The sequence below is a fragment of the Panthera uncia genome (genome assembly GCF_023721935.1).
Source record: "Panthera uncia isolate 11264 chromosome A1 unlocalized genomic scaffold, Puncia_PCG_1.0 HiC_scaffold_17, whole genome shotgun sequence".
NCBI lineage: Eukaryota > Metazoa > Chordata > Mammalia > Carnivora > Felidae > Panthera > Panthera uncia.
In genome coordinates this window covers 121,695,543-121,715,294 of record NW_026057577.1, presented here as the reverse complement: position 1 = coordinate 121,715,294, position 19,752 = coordinate 121,695,543, and the positions used below count along the sequence as shown (strand labels likewise).

General features: G+C 37.3%; 1 protein-coding gene across 6 annotated transcripts in view; it reads right to left on the bottom strand.

Annotated features, from left to right (window-relative positions):
- The window catches only part of FYB1 (FYN binding protein 1), a 161,826-nt gene that overhangs the window by 9,433 nt on the left and 132,641 nt on the right, over positions 1–19,752 (bottom strand). For 4 of the 6 annotated variants that reach the window (XM_049648748.1, XM_049648747.1, XM_049648749.1 and 1 more), the window contains 9 exons: positions 19,052–19,211; positions 18,424–18,568; positions 14,020–14,042; positions 12,938–13,004; positions 12,016–12,153; positions 10,518–10,543; positions 8,102–8,168; positions 5,203–5,293; positions 3,681–3,843 (listed from right to left, as the gene is read on the bottom strand). In XM_049648748.1, the coding sequence (XP_049504705.1) occupies positions 3,681–3,843; positions 5,203–5,293; positions 8,102–8,168; positions 10,518–10,543; positions 12,016–12,153; positions 12,938–13,004; positions 14,020–14,042; positions 18,424–18,568; positions 19,052–19,211 (880 nt within the window). The remainder of the gene's footprint in view (positions 1–3,680; positions 3,844–5,202; positions 5,294–8,101; positions 8,169–10,517; positions 10,544–12,015; positions 12,154–12,937; positions 13,005–14,019; positions 14,043–18,423; positions 18,569–19,051; positions 19,212–19,752) is intronic. The other 2 variants (XM_049648751.1, XM_049648750.1) reach the window with 1 other exon arrangement.

The following is a 19,752-nucleotide window of genomic DNA, read 5'->3' as shown; positions in this document are numbered from 1 at the left end:
TTGTTAATAGACAAGTAGGGAGGCACCCGGGTGGCTCAGTCGGTTATGCATATGTCTCTTGATTTCAGCTCAGATTGCGATCTCACGCTATGGGAGATCGAGCCCCGTGTCCGGCTGCGCGCTGAGTGTGGGGCCTGCTTGGGATTCTCTCTCCCTCTCACTCTGCCCCTCTCCCATTTGCATGATCTCTCTCTCTTTCAAAATAAATAGTTTTGTTTATAGTTATTAATAGTTCAAAATAGTTATTAATAGTTATTAATAGTTCAAAATAAATAGTTTCTCTTTCAAAATAAAAAAAATAGACAGTTATGGGCATTCGAAGTAGAATGAAATAGCACGGAAAGATAAAATAGCATGGCATATTCAGGGAATGACAAGGAAGTGATATATATTTTTGGAGTGTCAGTTGCAGATGGAGAATAGTTGATGAGCCTGAAGACAGATCTAAAGAGTTTTATGTATTAGCCTAAAGACTTTGTGTTTTTAAAAAAATATTTGAACAACAGTGTGGCAGGTGGATTGGATGAGAGTAACAGTAAGGTAGACATATCATTTGAAAGGCTATTGCAATAATCTAGATGAAGAAGGGTTAAATCTACACAATTATCCCAAATCCTATAGACGTACATGAAGAATGGATCAGAAATTAGGGAAACTAAGAACATCAAGGATCCAGTTCAAGGAAGGAATAAGCAGGAGGTTTAGAGAAATTAAGAAAAGCAGGAAATTTGGCAAAATAAAAGTGAAATTAAGCAGATATGATAATTAAAATTTGGAATAATGCTTAACATGAAAGGTAACAATAGATGCTCCAGGTGGCCTTGCCCATAGACCTTCACCCTCACCACACCAGTGACTTTGGTTCACTCAACTTTCAACTGACAGCACTTGCATTTTTTTTTTTTTTTAAACAGATTTCTTTTCTTTGGCTTCAAAGCTCTTCGTCAGCTTGCCCAGTATCCTGAGTGGCTCACCACCTGCCCAGGAGTTAGGCTTCAACTTCACATGGACAGGAGTTGATGTATAAGCATCGCGATTTATTTCCCACTGGGTGGGATAACACTGCCACTCTGAGTTCCTAACTGGAATAAGCTCCAATTATTCAAGTGGCAACCTTTTCCATAACAAGGCTTTGTTGACTGCCTTTCTCTTCCTGTCCACTTTTCTACTTGCGCATGATTTTTTCCCAGAATCACCTCCTAAATGGGGAAGCCAAGCTAAGACAAAGCCCAGCCAAAGAAAGTATCTAAATAAAAAGCAACAGGTACACAAGTGCTACTGGTTTAATCATCAGGTTTCCATTCTGTTTGGGATGGACCCCAAATCACCTAAGACTTGAAGTAGTTATCAGTGAGCTTAGGAATTGTAAAGTGCACTTGGTATTGCACCAGAAACAAATGATAAAAGTTACATGGAACCCTTGATTGTTGTCTATCGGCACTTCATGTAATCTTTCCACTTCTCGTTTTTAACTGATGATAAATTCTAAGAGGGTAGTAGCCCTCCCGTATTCATAGCAGTATTCAGAATTAATGTATCCAAATAGGAAGGGATAGCAGATTACAAAATCATCCCTGAGTAGTTACTATTTTCTTCATTCTTTTTTTTTGAATGTTTATTTATTTTTGAGACAGAGACAGACAGAGTGAGAGCAGGGGAGGGGCAGAGAGAGAGGGAGACACAGAATCGGAAGCAGGCTCCGCGTTATCAGCACAGAGCCCGACGTGGGGCTTGAACTCACAAATCACAAGATCATGACCTGAGCCCAAGTCTGACGCTTAACTGACTGAGCCACCCAGGCGTCCCTATTTTCTTCATTCTTAAGGTCCACTGGCTTCTAGGAAGTTAAGGGTCTCTTTCAAATTTCTGTTTCTGGTGCCATATCTTCTTGCTCATCTACATCTATACAAGTTGTTGATGAGGTCATTTACACCTTTGTTACTCAAGAGTTTGTTCCGTGAACCTCAGCATCAATTACCTGGCAACTTGGTAAAATGCGGAATGTTACACCTCATCTCAGACCTACTGAATTAGAATCTGCGTTTTTGACAAGATTCTCATGTGAGGTGTATGTACGTTCAAACTGAAGACCATTGCTTTAGATGGGATTAGTTGCTAAAGACAAGAATCTCAGGACAGCGTGGCAAGGTTGGTCTGAGGCTTGTGCCCTGGGGAAAGGGCCACATGACAAGTACTAGGATAATTTTCTCTTATGAAAAAGCAGAGAAAAGAAAACAGGTTCACTTAGGCTCATCACCTCAATCAGCCGCTATTGGCTGTTTAGATAATTTCCTTTATTTACATAATTTTTTGATATGGGTATAAGTCCTATCCCACATGAAGCAGGCTTCTTCCTTCTCTTTCTATTGTGTCATGAGAATTTCCGCACATTAATATCATAGTCATCATGTAAATATTCAGGCTGATATATTAATCATAACTTACTTCATACTTTTTAAAATTTTTAAACATTTATTTATTTATTTATTTTAATATGAAATTTATTGTCAAATTGGTTTCCATACAACACCCCGTGCTCATCCCAACAGGTGCCCTCCAAAATTTTTAAACTTTTAAATATTTTTTCTGACCCTTTAATGCATAGAGTTTTTCTGCATTTAAAGCTATTCCTTGCGTTGCATCCTCACAAATGCTAGTGTGGATGTGGGTTTTCTTTGTCTCCTGGAGCACTGTCTACACATTATCTCCAGTGACCTTTGAGTGTTAATACTACACTACTCATGCCTTTTATCCTTTGTATCCACATTCCATTTTCTCCTTTTGAAAGCCAACCACACCTCCTCCATGATAACTTTAGATCCATTTCCCCAACCTTGAGTCACTGGTTTTATTCTTAAAACTCCCATTTCAGTTCCTGTCCCTGAGTCACCTTCCTGTCATTAAAATTCGACTCAGAGTTCATGTTTCCACACAGACTGGCCAAGCTGATATGGGGCAGCCACGCTGACCATTCAATTTTAAATACAGGGCACATAATTTTGAATTACTCTTCCCCGGACTTTAAGTGAAATAAGCTTCTTTTTAAAGTTTGACAAAAACATTTCCATCTGTCAGTTTTAATAGCTGATAAAGTCAAAGAAGACAGGGACTCTCTTGTGTTCATTTGGAAGAGTATGTTGTATTAAGTGTGTCCAAATAGGAAATGAAAACAAGTAAATTTGCAAGGTAGGAAAACTGGAAATTCTGCATGTGACATGTGCTGTATAATTTCAAAACCAGATGACAGCAAGAGCCACTCACTGCTTAGCACAGTGGTTCTTGCTTCAGTATACTTAAGAATAAGCTAGGGATCTTATGATCACAGGTTCCATCTGCCACCCCCCAGAGCTCATGACTTAGCAGGTCAAGAGTGGGGCCAGGCAACTGTGATTTTAATACACAAAGGGTTTTCTGATGCTGGTGGTCTGTGGGACTGCATTTTGGGAAGTACTAATTTGGCATTACTTTGGCACCACAGTGCCGAATATAGCAGGTGAGAAACGATAAAGGATGAAAATAAGATACGCTGATTTCAGCACCGCAAATCTCTAGTTTCTTAATGTTTTCCACAATTCATAAAGCATAGAAAAAACAAAGTTAATAAAACAGGGGTGATCAGGAAAACGTCTGATTATTAAATCCTAGAATGCCATATTGACAAAGAGTAAGCAGTGACTTACATTTCCCTTCTTCATTCCTGCAGAGAACTTTCGTATCATCAGTGCTTTGTATAACTTCGAGAGATTCACCGGGCTTCACCTGTAGATCTCTGGTCCCCCACCTTTTAGAAGTTAAGGAGGGTGCAACTTTGGTTGAATATAAAACTCTAATTTCACCATCATACTGGAAAAATACAAACATTTATATTATTGATTGATGTGTATTATTAAAGTAATCCATTTACTGACAAATTTATTAAGAAAGTCTTTGCTAGGGCGCCTGGGTGGCTCAGTTGTTTAAGCATCTGACTTTGTCTCAGGTCATGATCTCACGCATGGTTCGTGAGTTTGATCGTGCATCGGGTGAGCTGGAGCCCGGCCTCGGGTAAGCCCTGCTTGTCTCTCTCTCTCTCCCTCTCAAAAAAAAAAAAAAAAAAAAAAAAAGTCTTTGCCAAACAAGCAAATAATAACGTAAAAGCATTACAGAAAAATTTTCAAGAGAAAAGCTACTCATAATCTCACGAAACTAATATAATCATAATTTTTAAAATTAAAAAAATTTTAAGTGTACACGTGTGTTGATTTGATACACTCATATATTGCAAAATGATTAGCAGTGTAGCTTTACCTAACACCTCTATCGTTTCACATGATTACCACTTTTTGTGGTGAGAACACTTAAGATTTACTCTCTTTACAACTTCCAAGTATATAAGACAGTATTGCTAACTATAATCACCAGGCTATACCTGAGACCCCTAAAGTTCGTTCATCTCATAACTGAAAGTATGTACCCCTTTGACCAATATCTCCTCCATCCGCCCACCCCAGCCTCTGGTAATTATCACTGTACCTTGTTTTTGTGAGTTTGGCCTTTGAAGAGTCCACATATAAGTGATATTATAGAGTATTGTCTTTCTCTGTCTGACTTATCTCACTTAGCATAAGGCCCTTAGGGTTGTCACAGTGGCAGGATTTCCTTCTTTTTCATAATTAATATTCCATTACATATACATCATATCTTTGTTTTATCCATTCTAGTTTTAGATTATCCTCTTACTAAAGTTCAAAGAACAACTAAATGTAAATGATTATTGCAGCATATATAGTGCATGTATGAGACTTCACTTAATTTGTTATAAAATAAATTAAAATCTAAAGTAAATTTTGTAGTAAATAAAGGAGTTAGGATGGATAACTCACATTGATAATTACACTTAAAAATTTTTTTTTAGTTTATTTATTTTGAGAGAGAGAGAGAGAATGTTCGCATGAATGCGGGAGCAGCAGAGAGAGAGGGAGAGAGACAATCCCAAGCAGGCTCCATGCTCTTAGCTAAGAGCATGGAGCCTGACGCAGGGCTTGAACCCATGAACCGTGAGATCATGACTTGAGCCAAAACCAAGAGTCAGACGCCCGACTGACTGGGCCACCCAGGTGCCCCTATAATTACACTTTATTAATAAGTGCATTGTGGTACTTAAAAGTCATTGTTTTTTTCATTAGCATTTTGTACTTTGTCTAATATTTAAATATGACATACTTTAAACTTTTTCCTGAAGTCTTTCTCTTCTTTTTCCTGCTTTTTTAGCTTCTTGGGGTCTTTTTCTTCTGTCTTAGCCTTGGCTCCTTGACTAAGATGGCAGAACACACATAAAACAACACTTAGTTTAGTTTGAAAAGAATAGTGTACAACAAAGACTTCATCCATCACTTAACAATTCTGTTAAATTTTGTTTTTAGTTAGTTCCCTTTCTTAGAAGTCTAGTACATTCATTGTAGTAAATGATAATATTTCATACACGGAAGAGATTCTTCACAAGAATATAGTTAAAGTGGAAGTAGTGATTACTTATGTTGAACCACTGAAATGACTGAGGTATAGTGTAAACATGCTTACACATCAGAGGTTCCATATAATTCAACCTGTCTATTGTCAAACTCCCTATATATTTTCAGCCCTTCCTAGGTAATTACGTGGCCTGGCCAATGTCATAGAAGAGGCTTTTTGAAAAATAATGTTTTTTAAAAAATTGATTTTTATGTCTTGAAAAGTTTATCTATTTAAAAATAAAAAAGTTTAAAATTCTAGTTGAATTTTCTTGAGCAGTTTTTCATATCTACTTAAAATGGAGCCAGGCTGGCATCTCATAGACACCAAATGGACTCCAGCTGATTGTCATTAGAAGGGTGAAGAAGCCAAAGATAGTGATTCTCCAGCCTGGACACATATAGGATCACCTGAAAGTTTTAAAAAAGTACCACTACTTATATCTAATTCTTAGAAATTCTAATTAAATTAAATACATTCTAATTAAGTAGAACTGAGTGAGGTCTAGATACTGACATACATACTTTATAGCTCCCCAGATAATAGTAATTTGCATCCAAGGTTGAGGGACATTTGCTAGGGCTGAATGTCTATGTTAGGGAAAGGTTGGGAATCTCCGAAGGAGGGAATTTTAAAATCAGAATTTTTGTGTATAATGAAAAATTCTAAACACTGATATTAATTATTATCTGGCTTACCTAAAATAAAGTTTTGTTTGCAACTGATTTATTGAAAATGTTTGATTCTTTAACTTTCGAGTCTTGGGATTTAGTTCATCTACTGTGAAATGGATTAGCACATTATCCTTCCTTGGGTTCTGTATCCTTCCTCAGTTTCTCCTGTCTTATGGTCCTCTGGGCAGTAGTGGAATTGCTGTCCCAAATCAGCACTTTGGAGCCATCAGGACATACACGAGTGTTCAAAATGCCCCGTGAGCTCTCTTTGAAAATACCTTACTGAAATTTAGATTTAGCTAAAAATAGAATATTCTGTTAGAGAACATAAAATAGTCTTAAAGTCTGAAAATAAGCAGCAGTAAGGAAAACGGTACCTTTTTATCACATCAAGTTTAACCAGCTAGGGTTTATTCTACTTGAAGAAAAGGTCCAGTGCATAACCAGGTACCTAGAGAGCTGTTTAATGGAATGTGGTGGCATTTTTACAGGAATATAAAACAGAAAAATGCATTTAAAAATGTCAGGGATAGAAGTGACTTCCCAATGGTGAGGAATTTTCAAACCGAACATATCACTGAAGAAGATTAGATTTTCCTTCCAGAAAAAAGGAGAACAATTCTCTTTTCATCTTGCATGTTTGTTTTGCCTGTGGAACTTGATCTTCACATAGAAATGATAGCATATTCTCCCTTCAGTTTCTTTGATCTTGAAACTTTCATTCAGTAAAATTAGCTTAACGGTGTTGGTAAAAAATAAATGCAAAATGAATACATGCTTATGCACTCTTGCAGCATAGCTTAGAAGACGCTATGTATTGTCACCTGTTTATGTCACTTTCAGCCTTTAACTAATCAAGGCCAAGATCTTTTTATTCATCCTTTTCTCCTGAGAAAGCTACAGACGTGTTCTTGCTTTCATACACAGTATGTATCAGCTCATCGCTTGTGTTTAGTGGAATATAGAAAAATCTTACCATGTTATTTCCTATTTCAAAAGAAGTTTCTTTTTTTAATTTTTTTAACGTTTATTCATTTTTGAGAGACAGAAACAGAGTGCAAGTGGGGAGGGGCAGAGAGAGAGGGAAACACAGAATCCAAAGCAGGCTCCAGGCTCTGAGCTGTCCGCACAGAGCCCAATGCAGGGCTCAAACTCACGGACCGCAAGATCATGACCTGAGCTGAAGTCGGACGCTTTACCGACTGAGCCACCAAGGTGCCCCTCAAAAGAAGTTTCAAAAGAGACTCCTTTTGTACTAACTGATCTTAACAGATTTTCATACAGTTTTAGCCTAAAATGAAATTGAAACCTTAGGTGAGCTGAAGAATGTCACTATTCACCTTGAACAGTTTTTTTTTTTTTTTTAATTTGAATGGAACCTTTGAGAATCTGATGCTTTTGTGAAAAAGAGACATAACAAAGTCCTTTTAAAACACAAATCATTTTTTTTCATAAAAGGAAAAAAATCTTGTGGAGGACAGAAGAGATTTGAAGAAGTTAGGCGTGGGTTGAGACATAAACTAAGAAGTGCATTCAAGACAAAAAGCTTTTAGGAAAAGGGTAAAAATAAAGGGAGGAGATGAATTGGTGAGATCAGTCATGATCAGGCTCTCAAATATTTCCCCAGTGAATGAATATTTGAATGAATAAATGAGTGCAGACATCAGTGAGTCACAGGGCAGGGGATAATCAGGGGACCAGCAGCAGAACTACTGGGAGAGGGGGAGGGGAAGAGGGAAAAGCAAGGGAGGAGAAAGGAGAAGGGGGATCAGGGCTCTCCACCCACAAATGGAGCAGAACCCTTAGAGCTTGGGTCAGAGAGAGGACAGAGCAAACAGGAGCGAACACAGGAGATCCATAACCCACTGGGGTTTTATTCTAGTTGAATTTTCTGGAGCAGTCTGATTTCTGTCTCAAAATGAGGACATTTTAATTACCTCAGCTCTGCTGGTGGAGCAGGGAAATCAGACGCATCCACATCATCATAAACTTCATCTCCCATGTCTAACAAAAGACAAAATACCAAATGTTGAAACACTTTAGGTTTGAAGTTTTAAAATTACTATTATTATTATTATTTATTATTTTTTAATTAAGTAGGTGCTACATCCAACATGACCCCGAGATCAAGCGTCACATACTCTACTGACTGATCCAGCCAGGGACCCCAGTTTGAATTCTGATATGAACATTCAGTCATGTTTTTAATTTAAAGATTTTTCTTTCAAAGACAACAAAATAAGTTTCCCTGGGATCTCTGTACATTTCTCCTGGAGGTAGTGTCTATTCCTTCAAAGGGAGAGGTTCTTCTCTCCCTAGATGCTTCTGTTAAATGTCCCTCAAGAAAGCCAGTGACCATGGTTGTAACTAGCATCACCAGGATAAGTCCCCCCAAAACAGTGACTGAGATTATTTGAAGATCCACACTTGTGATGAATGGAAGATAAGTAGATTGCTGACAAACAAATCAATATTACAACCCATTGGCAGTAGGCAATAGAGATTGAAATCAAGATTCCTAGGGGATTTAGGATGCTAAGATAATATATATTATTTTATTTATATGTGTGTCTTTGTCTATGCCTGTCTATCTGTCCATCTGTCTATCTACCTATTTATCTATCCATCCATGTATCATTCTTTTTTATTCACTGATCTGCTTGCTCCTTATTAACTTTTAATTTATAGCAATATTAGGTGTGGTATCACCTTAAAATAGAAAGAATATTTCTGTTAATAAGACAGAGCTGGTACCAGCAGGTATTGAGAACCAGTATTGGTGGAAAAGTGGCAATGACCTTAACGAGTACCAATCCATAGATACTTTTCTTCCTTCTAGAGCTCTTGTTAATAAAGTCAGGAGGATTGCTTCCTCTTTGTACCTATTGAGTTGCTCCACAGCAAATTAAGCTGAAGAGATGAGTTGAAGAGAGTAAAATGTTTTAAGGAATTATTATCATAGAAAGTTTAAATGCTCTCTGCTAGTGGCAAGGATCTAAATTCCTTTAAGAATTCCTCCTCTATCTGTAATGTAGACAGTATATACATATATGGTATATACATATACTACACACACATGTGTCTGTGTGTGTATTCCTCCCCCCCCCCACTCAGGTAATTAATTTCACAGCTATGTGAAGAATCCATAATTAATATATAAAAATATGACATATCATTGGTTTCCAGAATGGGAAATATTACTGTTCCATGCACACGCACTTAAAACACACTTGAGAACAAAAGAAAATGAAAAAAAAAAAAAACATAGTTTTTACTTAACTGATCACATTTGTTTCATTTTATACTTATCCTTTGTGGAGCTAAGATTCTTGAATGTTTTTTTTTTAAAAAATTTTTTTAACGTTTATTTTTATTTATTTTTGAGACAGAGAGAGACAGAGCATGAACAGGGGAGGAGCAGAGAGAGAGGGAGACACAGAATCTGAAACAGGCTCCAGGCTCTGAGCTGTCAACACAGAGCCCGGACGTGGGGCTCGAATTCACGGACCGTGAGATCATGACCTGAGCTGAAGTTGGACACTTAACCGACCGAGCCACCCAGGTGCCCCACTTGAATGCTTTTTGAAAATTATACATTAAGATATAAGCTCATTATTAGCTATTGATCAACTTTTATTAGTGCCTTACATACTTTCATATTGACAACTGAACACGAGGTCAGATAACCAGTTTGGAAAAAGAGATTATCTGTGTGTTTAGTTTTCTCTTTCAATTTATTTATAAATTCAAATAAACTTTTTGAAAGCCCCTGAATATTCTTATGAGACATTTTATTTTGTTCAAAGTGAATTTAAGAAAAATCTTTTAAAGTTCTGTCTCAGATCTTTAAATTAAAAAAATAAGCTGACGGAAACTGTACAAAGAAGAAACTGTTTTATATTTAGCAGTGGAAGAATTTCCAAATACAATATAAATGATACATTTTAAAAAAATCAAAGAAATTTAGATTTAGAAGGGCCTTGGTGGCATATAATCTGGTATATTTTTAGAAATCATTGCGCAGAGGCCCAATATATCAAGCTCTACTGAATTGGGGTGGATAAGAGATGGGAAATATCGATGTCCATCCCTGCCCACTTGTTTATTTCTCCTTCGTGACCCCTATGACTGGGTGAACTGTTTAAAAACCATCAAGATGAAAAATTCTCCTCTTCCCACTCTTTCACTGTTGAAGAACTGTGGAACAGTTACTTGACAGCTTTACACAAGTTATTTTTTCCAGAGTCAGAACTTTAATCCAGACACCATGACTATATCCAGTGCCTTCCCACCACCCTATCTGCAAAAAAAAAAAAAAAGATATAAAATATATACTTAATTTTTGTTACTTACCCAATTGTTTAGGAGGAGCAGGAAAACTGGAAAGAAAATGAGAACACATTTATAATCAGACCAATCTAAACACAGAAATTGAGTCCTTTATCTAGGGATAGGCCTGAACAAGTAATAGCCCGGAGGCTTATAAAGGCCAATTAATCCATTGACTATCATTCCTTTCTCATCCTCCATTTTTCCACAGAGTTTCAGTTTCTGTCCATCAATTTGGAATTTCATGAGACTTTTTGTTTTTAAACTCCAATGGTGGACAAAAAAGTCAACAGTCAAGACATTCAGTGGTTTATTTTGCCCATGGCCATTGGACCAGTATTTTCAGATTTGTCCCATGAGGTTTGGGCATATTATCACATCAGACTAAAATAAATGGACTCAGTGTTTTGGAGTCATCGTGGCATAGCTCAGGCCAAAAGCTTTTACTTGACTAAAGGAGTAGAAATAGAGAGCTGAAATCAACAAAGGTCATAGGACTCTTTGCATGACCACGTTTTCCCAATATATGTACCCAAACAGGAGAATGGTGAATAAGAGAGGAATATCCACCAAAACTAGAGAGGGGGAGCTTATTAATAGAAGTGATCCTAATAGAAATTAGGACTGGGTGGCATTTAGTTGCAAAAGAAAAAGACCTTTGCTTTTATTACTTTTTGAACTTTAAACACACACATAAACACACATTATTGGCAGAATGGTGCACAGTTACACTGAAGTGTGAGAGGTCATTAGTTCAGATGATTTAAAATCAAAATTAGGAATGTGCAGGTGGAGCAGGAAAAATAATCTCTGCTTTTATTTCTAAGTAATGTCTGCATTTGAATAATTCTGCATCAAGAGAGGATTTATTAAAAAAAAGAGGATTTGTTATGTTTACTTATAATTTTGAGTGTCCTGTTCACTAACTGTTGTTTTAGGTTTCACAAAAGAGTTTATAATGAGGAATTCTATGTGGAATTAACATTTTAGAAGGACTGTAATGAAATATGGAGACTCTAAATTTAACTACAAACACTTTAAATACTGTATTTAGAGAAAAGAAATTCCAAATTGCATCCTTATTTCCAGAAAACTAATTTTTAAAAGAGAATGTATATTTTGAAGAGTAGTCACTATATTATATAACGTGGCATTGGAATTGTGAGCTTTTAGATATGATGCTGCAGTTAAAAAAAAGTCCTACTCAATGGAGTGTATGTGTATGAGTGTGTGTGTGTGTGTGTGTTCATTTGTGTGTCTTATCTGTGCATGTTTGTAGGGAAAGCAAAATATATCTTTGAACCATATGACAATTTTTGAAGACTTTGTGCTCTTCTGTAAATGTAAATGTCTGAGTGTAAGGGTGACACAGTAAATAAGGCTCAGATGACTAATGGAAAATAACACTGAAATCACTTAAGCCTGTCAGAATTTGGTTATTGGTTATAAAATATTAGTAGCATTTGATTAAATTAATATTAGTGTAGTTATTGTGCACTGGATTTGGTTGGTTGACTCTTACGATGAACTTTCATTATTGTCTGACTCAGAGACTTTAGGTTTCTCTCGTATACTTTTCTTTTTGTCATCTTTTCCCTTTAACATCTTCAAAATACCCCAGGACCACGAATTACTCTTCTCTTCAACCTGTAGTGTGGAGCTTAGGAGCATGCAGGCATTGATCAGAATGGAATAATCAGCGGAACACGAAGACATTGGGTGGACATTCAGATTTTTTATAACTATACTGCATTGATCATGCAGGCAGGAAGTTACTCATTGTAATCAACAAGATGATGCTTTCAGGTTTATAGGCCTCAGTCTTTGAATACTGCTGCTGCTAGGTTAAGTAGTAGGTAAGTTACTTTTTTTCTATTTAGTGAAATTTCTTTTAGTTTTAAAATAGAAAGCTAAGTCAAAATTAAGTTTTAGACATCAATTTTGCTTTACGTTATGTTTAAAATTAAGTAATTAACAGATCTTAAAATTTAAAATATGCCATTATAAAAGTTTAAGCAAGTACAGAATTAAGTCTTATACTGGTTTTGCCACAGATAGCAGATGGTCTCAGTGCATTTGGATTGCCTGTAACTATGATCATTATATGGAGGATAGCCATGCATCAGATAAGCTCTCCAGAGATTACTGATTGATAAATAAATGATTGGGAAGAGTTTCAAAAAGAATCTACAGCATTGGTAATTCTTTATTCCTTTTTCATTTCTCTTTTTTTGTTGGGGTTCTTTCAAACAATATACCACTTCATCTGAAGTGTTGTGCAATTATACTTTCTGACTTAGGACTGCTGTTAATTAAACATTCAAATAAGTTTTGGTGTTATAATAAGGAACACTGTATTTTGCTTTTTATTCTAACCAGAAATCAACATTAAATTTCAGTGTATCCAAAAATTTACAAGGAAGCAATTCACTGATTATTCTTACCCATCATCAGTATCTTCCTCTTCGATCCCATCGTAAATATCATCATCTGGGGGAGGTGGGAACATCCCTTCATGTGGATTGGCCAAGGGGAGAGAATCTTGTTAATTTTATAATTTTGTCAGGTAATAGTCACTCAAATTTGATAGTAAATCCGCCTTATTTAACTGCAGAAAACGTTTCTTAATAACCATGTAACTAAAAAATAACTTTATGTTCCTATTCTCACATAGATAGTAGGTAAATGAATTTTTTTTGTTGAATATTTTTAAAGGAATTCTTAGAGATGAAATTTAGTAAATGTAGAAAGAGTGCCGAGCTTTGGAGATAAAAGGGATGGGGAAGAATAAATATGAGAAAAAAAATTAAATTGAATAGAGTGTAGAGTTAAATACTGTGGAAAAGAGGAGGGAGGAGGCGATAAGAAAATTTTAATTAATAGTGAGGAGACATTCAGGAAAATATACTGATCAAGATATAAGTGAGGGAAAACAAATAGAATGAAAGGTGAATTTGTGAATATTGGTAGTAGCTCTGGTTCATTTAATCAGAGTGATATTTTAAGGGCTAAACCCTTTGTTGTAAACCCTTAGGAACCTTGCTGTTTGACAAATATTTATTTAACAAGTGTTTATTGAATACCTCCTCAATGCAGAAATATGTACAAAGAACTTGAAATCTGACTTTTAGGATGAGTATTTTAGCACTGTAAATTAGTGCTAAAGGTATTAGTAAAATATCTTTATTTTGGTGATGAGCAAATGAGGAGTCTTTATACGTTATCATCCAAATAAGGATACTTCTGCAAGTGAAGGGGGACGCTATTAATAACTGTGCTCAGACAACTGGCATAAATTAAGATTGCCCTGGGCACACTGGAAATGGAGTCACCCCATGACCCATAACAAACTTGGAAGAGAGAAGTGACTTGGTTAGGGTCACTCAGTGACCAGGACTGGAATCCAGGTCATTGGCTTCCAGTCCAGTGGTCTCTCTACCACTTAAAGATCTTCTTCATTATTTGCAGACAAAAGCATCTTGTAGTGATGACTCGAAGAAACTGCTGATAAAAGTTTGTGGCTTACCTCCACTTCCACTCTGACTGTGGCTAGGAAAAAAAAAGAAATTAAATTAGCATATGAATTACGTAGCTATTGGGAAGAGAAGTACATGTATTGAACAGTTATACAAAAGAGAAATAACATTGCAGTTAAAAGTTACCAGAATGTCTTATGTGAAGAGGAAGAGACACTGTTCCTTATCACAATAGATGAGTAGTAACAAGGCAAAAACAAAACAAAACAAACCTAATAAGGATCAGATGAGTACTACATAAAGTTTTCAAAACAATGTTAATGTTTGCTTCTAACATTTCCCATGAGGTAGTTTTTAGCTTATACTTTATTGCACCATTCCGTACATGGATAGATTTATGAAAAACAACCAACCAACCAACAGTATTATTCCAGGAATCATACAAAGCCATTAGTTTTTTAATGCTTTTTATATTTTACTTATTTTGAAAAAGCGAGAAACAGCATGGAGGAGGGACAGAGAGAGGGAGAGAGAATCCCAAGCAGGCTTCATGCTATCAGTGCAGAGCCGGATGTGGGGTTCAAACTCCCCTCACAAACTGTGAGATCATGACCTGAGCTGAAATCAAGAATCAGATACTTAACCGACTGAGCCACTCAGGCGCCAGGAACCATTATTGCATTCAATTCAATTTTCTTTTAATATGTTATTGCCAGAGCATTTAACTCTTAGCCCAGTAGCATTATATTCTTTTTTAAAGGGAGAATTTCTAAAAAAATGGAAATCTTACTCATGAAATATTATTCTTATTATTACATATAATGTGGCCCTGATTTTCTAAATTCAGATTGCCTGTACTTTTTGTTTATTTCTAGAACATTCTATATTTTCCCCATTAAAATTTTTTTGATGTTTATTTATTTTTGAGTGAGGGAGAGAAACAGAATGAGGGGTGGGGGAGGAGCAGAGAGAGAGGGAGACACAGAATCCGAAGCAGGCTCCAAGCTCTGAGCTGTCAGCAGAGAGCCCAACGTGGGGCTCAAACTCACAAACTGTGAGATCATGACCTGAGCCGGAGTTGGACAATAAACCGATGGAATAACCCAGGCATGCCTATATTTTGCCTATTTTATAATCATCTATTTTCTTGCCTCAGTCTCCCACTAAAATGTGAGCTGTGCTACAGCAAAGGAAGAGTAGATTGTGAGAACTGGAAAAATCTCAGAAGCCTGGTTTAATCCCCTTGTTTTGCAGAAAGGAAATGAGAAATGGAATGACTTGACCAAACTCACTTCTAATTAACTGAAGAGCTGAGATAGGAACCTTGGTGCCCTGCCTTCCTGTATAGTGTTGTTTTGTCTATACCTCACTGCACTCCCTGTAAGCACCATTTTTGACCTTTGGATAATCTGCCTCCAACAGGTATCAGTCTGATATTACAACCATACATTACTAATTATACACTCATATCTGATTCTTCAATCTTAAGGTCAGAGTAAAGGAAATTGGCCTGACACAGATCTATGGGTTAATTTAGAAATAAAACCTGCCCTTACTAATGGAACTCTGTAGCAAAGCATGCTATAAATGTCCTAATATATAAATAAGGAGTTGATTTTTGATGAAGTTTAAGTATATTCTCCACTTGCTTGCATACTGTTTTCACATTCATTTTGTCTGACACTTCCCTTTGAGCATGAAGCAAGCAGTCAGGATTATGCGAAAACTTGCAGTTTTGGTTGGCTGCCACTCCTGGCAAATAGAATTCATCCTGGACAATGAATACCAATCTCATACCAATCCCCAAAGAACAGGGTTTTAATAATCAGGAGCAAAGCTGCCGCACATCATTTTCTTTTTAGAGCAATTCTTCAATTTCCTAGACTTGTCTGTTTGGAATTCAAAGCACTTACCAGCTGAAGTGGAGGTAAGGAGAGGAGAGGGTGAGAAAGAAGGGAAGAAAACAAGGGAAGAAGAAATGCAAGGAAAAAGGTTGGGGAGCAGGCAGAGAAGCAAGCTTGTCACGTGATGGGGAAGTATGTGTGTGTGTAATCTCCTTTTCTTCAAGGCCTCGTTAGTTATTACAGAAATTGCTTTAGTTGAGAAAAAAAGGAGAAAGACAGCGGTCGGGACCTGTGTTTCTAAGCCTCTTGTCTGCTCACAGAGTCTGAAGTTCGAAGTCAGTTCCCCCTTCTCTGGAGGAATAAGGGAGAGCAGGGTGTGGGGACAAAGGGGGCTTCTGGAGAAGGGGAAAGAGGGGATGGTGCTTTCTCCAACTCTAGCTGGGGCAGCTCCCGGCTGTCCTCAGCATCTTTCCTTGTTCTACTGAGGACAAAGCCTGTTCTGTTGTGAGATCTCACAGGGAACAGCTGTATCTTCAAAAAAAGAAAAAAAACACTTGTGTTTTCATTTTCTCTTCTTTCGTTTTCTTATTAAATATGCATATGGGGGTGGCGCCTGGGTGGCTCAGTCAGTTAAGCATCCGACTTTGGCTCAGGTCGTGATCTCACCGTCCGTGAGTTCGAGCCCCGCATCAGGCTCTGTGCTGAGAGCTCAGAGCTTGGAGCCTGTTTCAGATTCTGTGTCTCCCTCTCTCTGCCCCTTCCCGCTCATGCCCTGTCTGTCTCTGTCTCTCAAAAATGAATAAACGTTAAAAAAATTAAAAAAATATGCATACCGGCTGCAAGATGCTAGTATATTCTCTGGGGCTATATTTGTTTAAGATATTGAACATTAAAACCATGCACCTCCTCCAGCTCCATTTCATTAAATGGAAGATTCTTTTTCTGCTGCATGCTTACTAATCAGAGCATGTTTAAGAGTTGTTGTCTGTATGGACTCGATACAATGGAAAAAGTAATAGTATTAATTAGGGGAAATAGTTGCCACTTACGGTTAAATAATATTTCATTTTAAGAACATCACCCCTTTTCACGGATTTATTATTTTTTCTTGAGTTTGTATATCATAAATATGTATTTATTAATATTACTGGGGTTCTTTACTCTCAAAATATGAGAATTTTTTTAAATAAATAAAGCTAAAGTATATACATTGATAACAGACATGGAATGACATACGCATGTACAGGAAATTTTGTACGTCTCAGAATATGGCCTTTTAAAACTTTGACCTCAAAACTGGCATTTACAAACCCCTACACTAGGTCAGAGTGTTTCTGATTACTAGAGCCAATTTATGATCTGTAAACTCCAGGGTACACGTGGCATGTTTTGATATGTGTTGCATAATTTATGGAGTATTTATTAAATGTACCACAAATTGTGCAACATATATCAAAACACGTTGAGAAGACATTGCAGGTCTATTTAGAAAGACAAAACTGCCAGAAAGCAACATGACAAATTTAACTGATGACATGAAGTGAGCAACTACAGGAAGGAAATGGAATTCTTCCTACATTTTATAAGTATATTACTATTTTGATCATTTCACATTTTAAAAATGTTTGATAATTGAAGCATTTTTTTTTGAACTTTGAGTTATGAAGAATGCAGACCCATTTTTACCCAAGTGAAGAGCTAGCCCAGATTGTGTGTTTTGAGATCACAGTGGATGTTTCCCAATTCTACAAAATGGGCACAGAAAACAAGGATTCTTAAGTGGGCTGGAGATTTTCATCTTCCTTTACCTTCAGCTTGAAGGGGTTATGGATTTACCAAGAAAAGGGAGATATTGGAGGGAGGAAGGAATGAAAGAAGGAAAATGGAAAAGCAAGAAGAAGAAGAAGGGACAGGGAAGACCAGAGCTGGGAAAAGGAGCCAGAGAAGGAGGGATGGAGAAAGGCAGTTGAGGAACTGAGAAGGGAAAAGACGGGAAGAAAAAGTGCATGGGAGATAGCCAATCTCCCCTCCTGCCTCCTCCAGTAAGGATGTCTTGTGTTCGTCTGCCCCAGGAAGACGTTCCCATAATTCCTACAGGGAAGGGCATTCCAATCTACTGGAATGAATGGTCCAGGAAAAATAAATTGGACCCTTTGCTGATTCACAGGGATCACAGAGAATTGAGCTTTTGCTTTTTATGTTTAAAATTTCCTTTTTAAATGTTTATGTATTTATATTTTTTTGAAAGAGAGAGAGAGAGAGAGAGCATAAGCAGGGGACGGGCAGAGAGAGGGGGAGACACAGAATCCGAAGCAGACTCCAGACTCTGAGCTGTCAGCACAGAGCCCGTCGTGGGGCTCAAAGTCAGGAACCATGAGATCGTGACCTGAGCCAAAGTCGGTCGCTCAACCGACTGAGCCACCCAGGCGCCCCAAGACTACAGAGTTTTAAATGACCTTTCACCCCTATTGGAATACCTGTAGCTGTAAAATGGTATTCAGGGATAGCAAGCAGTAAGAGACACGGAAGGTAAAATTTTAGGATCTTAAAATACATCATCTCTGACGAGCCAGCAGTCTGATGTGTTTTACAATTTGTATTTGTCCATACCTGCTAATATCATCCTGCTCTGCGACATCATCATATACCTCCTGGTCATCTCCAATCGGTCTTGATGAAAGAGCACCGAGAGAACTTTTCTTCAGCCTCAGGGAGTCATAGTCAATCTCCACGGCAGTTGTTTTAATATAGCCATCTACCGAGAGGAAGAAGGATTTATTGTCAGGCAACTGTAGTTTCAATATCTCAGAGTTGTAGACAGAATATCAATTGCACATCTGCACATCTTTCCCTTCATTTCTTTGCTTGCACTCCTGATTTATAGACTTCCGACGCAGACACATTTGACTGGACTTCGTCAGTCTTATGCTGTTGTGGTTTGGGATAAGCCTAGAGTCTATTTTAAAGATTCCACAGTGACTCACAGGACTCATTTTTTTACCTTTTAACATCAGTGAGGAAACCAATGCTCTTTGTTTCTCCCTGGAATAAAACAAATATTTACACTGTTCCCCAGTAAAAAGACAATGCAGATGAAATGAAGATATGTCAATGTCATTTTCAATCTTCCCATTTTTGTCCACCCTGTAAAATACTAACTTAACAGAATGTCTTAAAAAAAGAAAACAACAACAACAACAACAACATTTGGAGATGTCATAGGAAAATTTGTACTCACATGACCCCCTGGCGGTTCTGCCCAGCCATTTTCCTTCAGGGTTGTCTGTGATGCGGATTATTTCAATTTGCTCTCCTTGCTTGAAGCTCAGTTCATTCTTTCCTCCTTTGACATCACAGCAAGCTTTTGCTTGATGGATGACTTGAATAGGGCCTGTTAGCTGCAAAGAAGGGGGGACATCACAATAGGCTTCCTTACTCTTCGGAAAATCTTTTAGGAATGGAGTTTTGAAAGCAACTTGCCGACCAGCCTATTTACAACATTTATGGTTTGAATTAGACACTGAAGGTGAATATCATCTAACGAATGTTCTTATAAGACGTGGTAGGGGAAAATCACAGTGGTGAGGCAGAACCAGCAAAGAACAGGTAAGCATGTGCTTGGGGTCCAGGAGAGAGTAGCAGTCATCTGTTGACCTTAGAAATCTGTGAAAGGCTTGCAGAGGAAGCCACTAATAACGGAATACGATTTATGTAAGACAATACACACTGGATGCCATGGCTTTTATGGGATATGATGGTGGTCTGCTTGGTAGATGGAGGTTTTTCCATGTTTGCATTGTGTAGTTATTCTGATGGTTATTTTCAGGCTTCAAACAGCAAAGGGAAGGGAAGATGGTGAGTGGTTGTGGGCTACACTTATGGGAAAAGCATTTTCTTTCTTTCTTTCTTTCTTTCTTTCTTTCTTTCTTTCTTTCTTTC